A 9,215-nucleotide genomic window follows, 5' to 3' on the forward strand; every position below is an offset into this window, starting at 1 on the left:
AGGCTCTCATTCTCTGTCTCTCTAAATCTTTATTTTGATCTCTCAGTTCAGCTCTCTGGTTTTTAACTATAAGATGGAGCAACTTTGACTTCCAATGGAAGGGACAAAAGGTAGCTGCCTAGAATTCATGACCTAATCATTCATCGGTCTCTTCCCTCAGTGTGCTCCCAACACCGTGCCCTCCAGGCTGAACCACAGAGGCAGCAGAGCCCAGGACCTGACCTTCTTCGCTGGCCAGGCTGTGGCTGTCACCCGCCAGCTAGCTGAGCAGGACGAGAGCGACCGTCAGGAGAGAGAGGACCGCAACGAAGATTCTGAGGAAGAAGGGTCGTTGGGGTCCCTCTCTCTGTCCCCCTCGTCCCACCACATGGCTACCAGCACCACTGCTAGCTGCAGCCTCAGCCCCCAGAGCTCCCTGCGCCCCCTCTCCCCCTTGTCCTCTCGGCTGGCCCGGCAAAAGAGGAGAGGGCCCCCCCACACAGGGCCAGTGTGTGCCTCGGAGCTCCGGCAGCTCCTTGCACCCCTGGTCATCATGGAGGACTGTGCCTGAAACCTCTAACAACCGTTAAACTGACCGACCAACTGCAAACCTAACCTGATAATGCTCCTGAAAATTCACTGCTCAGCTCCTCCTCCCACCTCTTTTCTTCTCTACCCCCTCCCATCATCTTTCTCATCACTAAGCCACACCTGCAATACCTCAGTGGCTTGGATGATGATGGGGATGTGGTCTTCGCAGCACTTAAAGAAGCACATTGACCCTCTGCCTAATTCGAAGACTATTCTACTCTTGGGGTGGGGGAGGGAGGGGAAAGGGATTTTGAAGAGTGGGTCATCCCGCTCTGAATTGAAAACTTCATCAACCAGCTTCATCAGATATACTAGAGGCCCAGTGGGTTCAATGAGTTGGCCAGATAACAAGTCGAAATAGACATTGATTTTATTGTTAATATAAAACAAAAAGATCAACTTGGATATGTTGTTTTTGTTTGTTAAATCAATTCGAACATGCCGTTTTTCAAGCTCATCTTTCTACAAAATAAAACGTATCAGAATATGTAGGCACGTTAGCTGGCTAACTCCTTTATAGTATACCCCTCAGGACCTTCCCTCTACTTCAGTCTACGAGGGCGGGATGGCCCAGTTATCCAGCTAGCAGCAGTGTTGTAACGCACTTATCCAAACTGAGACCTTTGTCAGTTTCACTGAGTGGCTCACTCAAACCCTTCCTGCTTGTTGTAGTGGGAGCTCAGGTGGCCTGATAACCGGGCCCGGCCGCTAGGCTAGCCAACTCTGTACGAGGCCGCTAGGCTAGCCAACTCTGTACGAGGCCGCTAGGCTAGCCAACTCTGTACGAGGCCGCTAGGCTAGCCAACTCTGTACGAGGCCGCTAGGCTAGCCAACTCTGTACGAGGCCGCTAGGCTAGCCAACTCTGTACGAGGCCGCTAGGCTAGCCAACTCTGTACGAGGCCGCTAGGCTAGCCAACTCTGTACGAGGCCGCTAGGCTAGCCAACTCTGTACGAGGCCGCTAGGCTAGCCAACTCTGTACGAGGCCGCTAGGCTAGCCAACTCTGACTATCTAGTACCTCCTCATTGCTGGGATTTAACAAAGTCCAAACAACATCTCGCCTGTTATCATTATTTCTGCCCCTTGAACCGCTGTTGTGGTGGTACTATCGATCCATTATCTGAGATCTGAGGCGTCCTGATTGACATGTTGTGCTCACTGACTGGCTGCATCACAAGTGGCATATAGGGAATAGGGTGCTGCTTGATGCAGTCATTGTTGCTGACTGTAATAGGGAGACATGGACCCTGCCAAAGTAGCCTGAGCTTAAGTTAAGCTTAGCCTAGACCTGGACTAAAGATCACTTTCAATGGAGAATCCTTTAGTCATGTTTCTTAGTCCAGGACTAGGCTTAATTAATCTGTGTCTGGGAAACGGGCCTTAAATTGGTCTGAACCCAAGAGAGAGTCCCAGCAACGAAGATACTTAAAACTTTAACACAAACTATTTTCCAGCAGATACCTCAGGACCTAGAAATATATATAGAGAGAGCTGGGGGGGGGGGACTTCACCAGGTATCAATACAACTGTTATTGACTCTCCAGGTATCAAGAGAAGTCAAAGAAAGACGAGGGGAGAGATCCTCAGTTTCTTTTCTTCAAATCACACGATCAAACGATCTACATTCTAAGATCCTAATGAAGAAGTTTTAAAGGCCTGACAATGGTCATCTGTCATGTTGATGACAAGTCATTTAATGTATAATCAAGGCCTTGGTTGACTGCCTTTTCAGTGTGTTCAGACGAGGCTCCAGCATGGCTAGCTAGCTGGTGGTATTCCAAGAAGACCAAATTAACCACTTATAGGATGAATGCCCAGGGCCATGTGCTTTCGTCCCATATCAGTCTAGTACTGTGGTTATAACCAGCTGCCCAGATCAGTCTAGTACTGTGGTTATAACCAGCTGCCCAGATCAGTCTAGTTCTGTGGCTATAACCAGCTGTCCAGATCAGTTTAGTACTGTGGTTATAACCAGCTGTCCAGATCAGTCTAGTACTGTGGCTATAACCAGCTGCCCAGATCAGTCTAGTACTGTGGCTATAACCAGCTGCCCAGATCAGTCTAGTACTGTGGTTATAACCAGCTGCCCAGATCAGTCTAGTACTGTGGCTATAACCAGCTGCCCAGATCAGTCTAGTACTGTGGCTATAACCAGCTGCCCAGATCAGTCTAGTACTGTGGCTATAACCAGCTGCCCAGATCAGTCTAGTACTGTGGCTATAACCAGCTGCCCAGATCAGTCTAGTACTGTGGCTATAACCAGCTGCCCAGATCAGTCTAGTACTGTGGCTATAACCAGCTGCCCAGCCCAGATCAGTCTAGTTCTGTGGTTACAACCAGCTGCCCAGATCAGTCTAGTACTGTGGTTACAACCAGCTGCCCAGATCAGTCTAGTACTGTGGTTATAACCAGCTGCCCAGATCAGTCTAGTTCTGTGGTTATAACCAGCTGCCCAGATCAGTCTAGTACTGTGGTTACAACCAGCTGCCCAGATCAGTCTAGTACTGTGGCTATAACCAGCTGCCCAGATCAGTCTAGTTCTGTGGCTATAACCAGCTGCCCAGCCCAGATCAGTCTAGTTCTGTGGTTACAACCAGCTGCCCAGATCAGTCTAGTACTGTGGTTATAACCAGCTGCCCAGATCAGTCTAGTACTGTGGTTACAACCAGCTGCCCAGATCAGTCTAGTACTGTGGTTATAACCAGCTGCCCAGATCAGTCTAGTACTGTGGCTATAACCAGCTGCCCAGCCCAGATCAGTCTAGTACTGTGGTTATAACCAGCTGCCCAGATCAGTCTAGTACTGTGGTTACAACCAGCTGCCCAGATCAGTCTAGTACTGTGGTTATAACCAGCTGCCCAGATCAGTCTAGTACTGTGGCTATAACCAGCTGCCCAGCCCAGATCAGTCTAGTACTGTGGTTATAACCAGCTGCCCAGATCAGTCTAGTACTGTGGTTACAACCAGCTGCCCAGATCAGTCTAGTACTGTGGTTATAACCAGCTGCCCAGATCAGTCTAGTACTGTGGCTATAACCAGCTGCCCAGCCCAGATCAGTCTAGTACTGTGGTTATAACCAGCTGCCCAGATCAGTCTAGTACTGTGGTTACAACCAGCTGCCCAGATCAGTCTAGTACTGTGGTTATAACCAGCTGCCCAGATCAGTCTAGTACTGTGGCTATAACCAGCTGCCCAGCCCAGATCAGTCTAGTACTGTGGTTATAACCAGCTGCCCAGATCAGTCTAGTACTGTGGTTATAACCAGCTGCCCAGATCAGTCTAGTACTGTGGCTATAACCAGCTGCCCAGCCCAGATCAGTCTAGTACTGTGGTTATAACCAGCTGCCCAGATCAGTCTAGTACTGTGGTTACAACCAGCTGCCCAGATCAGTCTAGTACTGTGGTTACAACCAGCTGCCCAGATCAGTCTAGTACTGTGGTTATAACCAGCTGCCCAGATCAGTCTAGTTCTGTGGTTACAACCAGCTGCCCAGATCAGTCTAGTACTGTGGTTATAACCAGCTGTCCAGATCAGTCTAGTACTGTGGTTATAACCAGCTGCCCAGATCAGTCTAGTACTGTGGTTACAACCAGCTGCCCAGATCAGTCTAGTACTGTGGTTACAACCAGCTGCCCAGCCCAGATCAGTCTAGTACTGTGGTTACAACCAGCTGCCCAGCCCAGATCAGTCTAGTACTGTGGTTACAACCAGCTGTCCAGATCAGTCTAGTACTGTGGTTATAACCAGCTGCCCAGATCAGTCTAGTACTGTGGTTATAACCAGCTGCCCAGATCAGTCTAGTACTGTGGTTACAACCAGCTGCCCAGATCAGTCTAGTACTGTGGTTATAACCAGCTGCCCAGATCAGTCTAGTACTGTGGTTATAACCAGCTGCCCAGATCAGTCTAGTACTGTGGTTACAACCAGCTGCCCAGATCAGTCTAGTACTGTGGTTATAACCAGATGAGCGTAGCTCCGATTAACTTTTGTATAGGAATGTCACATGGTGCTATAAAATAAAGGGTACTATCGCATGACCTAAAGCAGCAACGATACGTTATTTGAAGTTCTCAACAGTCTTTCTCAAAATCTAAATGATTAATTTTGGGGCCAATTAGGGAAAGCATTCCAAACAGATCTTCAAGGATATGAAGCAGATGTGAATGATAAACCCATACTTTTTTATTTTAGGTGGGTTCACTCCCAAGAACTCCTAGGGTTGTGTCCCAAAGGCACCCTATTCCCTATATAGTGCACTACTTTAGACCAGAGCCCTATGTAACCCTATTCCCTATATAGTGCACTACTTTAGACCAGAGCCCTATGGAACCCTATTCCCTATATAGTGCACTACTTCAGACCAGGGCCCATTGGGCTCTATGTGCACTATACAGGAAATAGGGTACCGTTTGGGACGTTTCTCTACTATACTGTGTCAGGCTGCTGTTTCTCCGGCTGTTACGCTTCTGTTTTACTGTTGTTTTGAAGTTTCTACATTGTTGGTGGGACAGACAGAGTGGATCTGTGTCCCGGTCCAGAGAATAGTTCTGTTATTGAACTCTGGTTGATGGAACAGACAGTGGATCTGTGTCCCGGTCCAGAGAATAGTTCTGTTATTGAACTCTGGTTGATGGAACAGACAGTGGATCTGTGTCCCGGTCCAGAGAATAGTTCTGTTATTGAACTCTGGTTGATGGAACAGACAGTGGTTCTGTGTCCCGGTCCAGAGAATAGTTCTGTTATTGAACTCTGGTTGATGGAACAGACAGTGGATCTGTGTCCCGGTCCAGAGAATAGTTCTGTTATTGAACTCTGGTTGATGGAACAGACAGTGGATCTGTGTCCCGGTCCAGAGAATAGTTCTGTTATTGAACTCTGGTTGATGGAACAGACAGTGGTTCTGTGTCCCGGTCCAGAGAATAGTTCTGTTATTGAACTCTGGTTGATGGAACAGACAGTGGATCTGTGTCCCGGTCCAGAGAATAGTTCTGTTATTGAACTCTGGTTGATGGAACAGACAGTGGATCTGTGTCCCGGTCCAGAGAATAGTTCTGTTATTGAACTCTGGTTGATGGAACAGACAGTGGATCTGTGTCCCGGTCCAGAGAATAGTTCTGTTATTGAACTCTGGTTGATGGAACAGACAGTGGATCTGTGTCCCGGTCCAGAGAATAGTTCTGTTATTGAACTCTGGTTGATGGAACAGACAGTGGATCTGTGTCCCGGTCCAGAGAATAGTTCTGTTATTGAACTCTGGTTGATGGAACAGACTGGATCTGTGTCCCGGTCCAGAGAATAGTTCTGTTATTGAACTCTGGTTGATGGAACAGACAGTGGATCTGTGTCCCGGTCCAGAGAATAGTTCTGTTATTGAACTCTGGTTGATGGAACAGACAGTGGATCTGTGTCCCGGTCCAGAGAATAGTTCTGTTATTGAACTCTGGTTGATGGAACAGACAGTGGTTCTGTGTCCCGGTCCAGAGAATAGTTCTGTTATTGAACTCTGGTTGATGGAACAGACAGTGGATCTGTGTCCCGGTCCAGAGAATAGTTCTGTTATTGAACTCTGGTTGATGGAACAGACAGTGGAACAGTATGTTGAGGGAGAGCTAAATGAGATGAATATGGTTATTTAACTTCAGTGTTTCTGTCTCTTGTTCAGCTCGAACTACAACCCGTTTGTTTTATAGTTGTTCTTTGTGCTGGTAACGTCCTTGAATAATTGTGTGTCTCAGAAATCTAGCGTAGTGCCGTCTTAAGCCAGATCCATCCGTTTGTTTAGACTTCTGTTTATTCCTGAATGTGGACCACAAAAGGAATCTACTACGGTATGTCTGGGAAGACCCTAGTAGACACTGCCACACAGGTTCTGCTCTAACATAGACCAGTCTGAGTGAAGCATTTCATGTAGAATCCAAGGCTACAACCAGTAGAAAAACAACACCCCTCTGTGTGTTGGACAGATCCTGTCAGGATAGATGGCAGTATGTTGTGTGTTGGATAGATGGCAGTATGTTGTGGGTTGGATAGATGGCAGTATGTTGTGTGTTGGACAGAGCCTGTCAGGATAGATGGCAGTATGTTGTGGGTTGGATAGATTGCAGTATGTTGTGTGTTGGACAGATCCTGTCAGGATAGATGGCAGTATGTTGTGGGTTGGATAGATGGCAGTATGTTGTGTGTTGGACAGAGCCTGTCAGGATAGATGGCAGTATGTTGTGTGTTGGACAGAGCCTGTCAGGATAGATGGCAGTATGTTGTGTGTTGGACAGATCCTGTCAGGATAGATGGCAGTATGTTGTGTGTTGGACAGAGCCTGTCAGGATAGATGGCAGTATGTTGTGTGTTGGACAGAGCCTGTCAGGATAGATGGCTGTATGTTGAACCTCCTCAGTGTGTTGGACAGAGCCTGTTAGATGGCAGTATGTTGACCCTAAGAACTAGGACTGAGCCCTGAGAACTAGGACTGAGCCCTGAGAACTAGGACTGAGCCCTGAGAACTAGGACTGAGCCCTGAGAACTAGGACTGAGCCCTGAGAACTAGGACTGAGCCCTGAGAACTAGGACTGAGCCCTGAGAACTAGGACTGAGCCCTGAGAAGTAGGACTGACCTCTGAGAAGTAGGACTGACCTCTGAGCCCTGAGAAGTAGGACTGACCTCTGAGAAGTAGGACTGACCTCTGAGCCCTGAGAAGTAGGACTGACCTCTGAGCCCTGAGAAGTAGGACTGACCTCTGAGCCCTGAGAAGTAGGACTGAGCCCTGAGAAGTAGGACTGACCTCTGAGCCCTGAGAAGTAGGACTGACCTCTGAGCCCTGAGAAGTAGGACTGACCTCTGAGCCCTGAGAAGTAGGACTGACCTCTGAGCCCTGAGAAGTAGGACTGACCTCTGAGCCCTGAGAAGTAGGACTGACCTCTGAGCCCTGAGAAGTAGGACCCATTTTTTTTATTACCTTTGTTTAACAAGGTCAGTTAAGAACAAATTCTTATTTTCAATGACGGCCTACTGGGGAACAGTGGGTTAACTTTCTTGTTCAGGGGCAGAACAACAGATTTGTACCTTGTCAGCTCAGGGATTTGAACTTGTAACCTTTTGGTGACTAGCTCAACGCGCTAACCACTAGGCTACCCTGCCGCCCCACACAGAGAAAGGTCCACGTATATTTTTGCTATGATATACATCATATTCCTAACTGCAACTCTATTTTTCTAACGTGTGGGTAGGCTCATGTAAAGCCTGTTTTCAGATGAAACCTTTTGTTTTTAGTAATAAAATGGTATAATTCAGTTCATGTTCCCTTGTTGCTAAGATACACCCTCACTGTTCTGTCAGCCTGCCTGATGGGTAGCCTGGAATCCAGGATGTGTTAACATTCCACTCCTTGCCACTGTTTGGCGTGACAAGGATTGGCAAGGAGTGGAATGTTAGCACAAAGATGACTGGATTTCAGGCTAAGTGTTGGTCAGACTGTTGGAAACCATTCAAAACCACAAATATTGTCAGAATGAACGTGAAACACTTTTAAATAATGTTTTTAGTTTTGAACAAGTCCCTGAAAAATTAACGCCTTGATTCAATTGAACCTGAATTCATTTTTTCCATCTGAAAATGGAACTAGCAGATCTATCCAGATGTCTCTTTCACTTTCTTTTGGCACAATGCATTTTTAGTTATGACCCTCACTGACGTTCTGTTGTCATGGCCCCCAGTCTGTTCTGGTTATGACCCTCACTGACGTTCTGTTGTCATGGCCCCCAGTCTGTTCTGGTTATGACCCTCACTGACGTTCTGTTGTCATGGCCCCCAGTCTGTTCTGGTTATGACCCTCACTGACGTTCTGTTGTCATGGCCCCCAGTCTGTTCTGGTTATGACCCTCACTGACGTTCTGTTGTAGTGGCCCCCAGTCTGTTCTGGTTATGACCCTCACTGACGTTCAGTTGTCGTGGCCCCCAGTCTGTTCTGGTTATGACCCTCACTGACGTTCAGTTGTCGTGGCCCCCAGTCTGTTCTGGTTATGACCCTCACTGACGTTCAGTTGTCGTGGCCCCCAGTCTGTTCTGGTTATGACCCTCACTGACGTTCAGTTGTCGTGGCCCCCAGTCTGTTCTGGTTATGACCCTCACTGACTTTCAGTTGTCGTGGCCCCCAGTCTGTTCTGGGGCTCATCAGTCAGTCATTTTGATCTTTCTGTTTGGTCCACTGTGTGCTTGGTTCACTCAGCAGCCTGTAGACGCATGTGGGGAGGGAATGAAAATCGAACTGCAAAGCAGCAGAACAATGGATGTCAAAAAGCACTTTGTCATGACAGACCTCAACTCAAACCATTTTCTCCAAGCTGTTGCAAAAACAATTTTGTACAATTCTTTTTGGGGAAAACAATTTGAAATAAATTTAATCCACAGAAAAAAGATTGTCTTGTTCTGTCGTCCTTTTGACTCTGAAATTCACTTCCTGCAACTCACATGTCGGCCTTCAGAACTCTCTCTCAAACGCTGGTCTTTGTCTCCCGCTGTCAGTCGATTGCTTTCTGCTAGCTGGCCCGGCTTCACGTGTCTCTGGATAGGAAGAACTACATCTTCCCATGCATGATGTTCATGGAGCAGCAGGAACCGGTGTTTCTGTGTGTGAGGTAGCTGCTGATA

The 9,215-nt window shown here is 47.6% G+C and overlaps 1 protein-coding gene across 1 annotated transcript in view; it reads left to right on the forward strand.

Annotated features, from left to right (window-relative positions):
- The window catches only part of LOC109882129 (MAP kinase-interacting serine/threonine-protein kinase 2), a 45,023-nt gene extending 36,040 nt beyond the window's left edge, over nt 1-8,983 (forward strand). The window contains exon 12 of the mRNA XM_031810876.1: nt 161-8,983. Within this exon, the coding sequence (XP_031666736.1) occupies nt 161-550 (390 nt within the window). The 3' untranslated portion in view covers nt 551-8,983. The remainder of the gene's footprint in view (nt 1-160) is intronic.
- The last annotated feature ends 232 nt before the right edge of the window (nt 8,984-9,215 follow it).

The sequence above is a fragment of the Oncorhynchus kisutch genome, linkage group LG30 (assembly GCF_002021735.2).
Source record: "Oncorhynchus kisutch isolate 150728-3 linkage group LG30, Okis_V2, whole genome shotgun sequence".
Taxonomy (NCBI): Eukaryota; Metazoa; Chordata; class Actinopteri; order Salmoniformes; family Salmonidae; genus Oncorhynchus; species Oncorhynchus kisutch.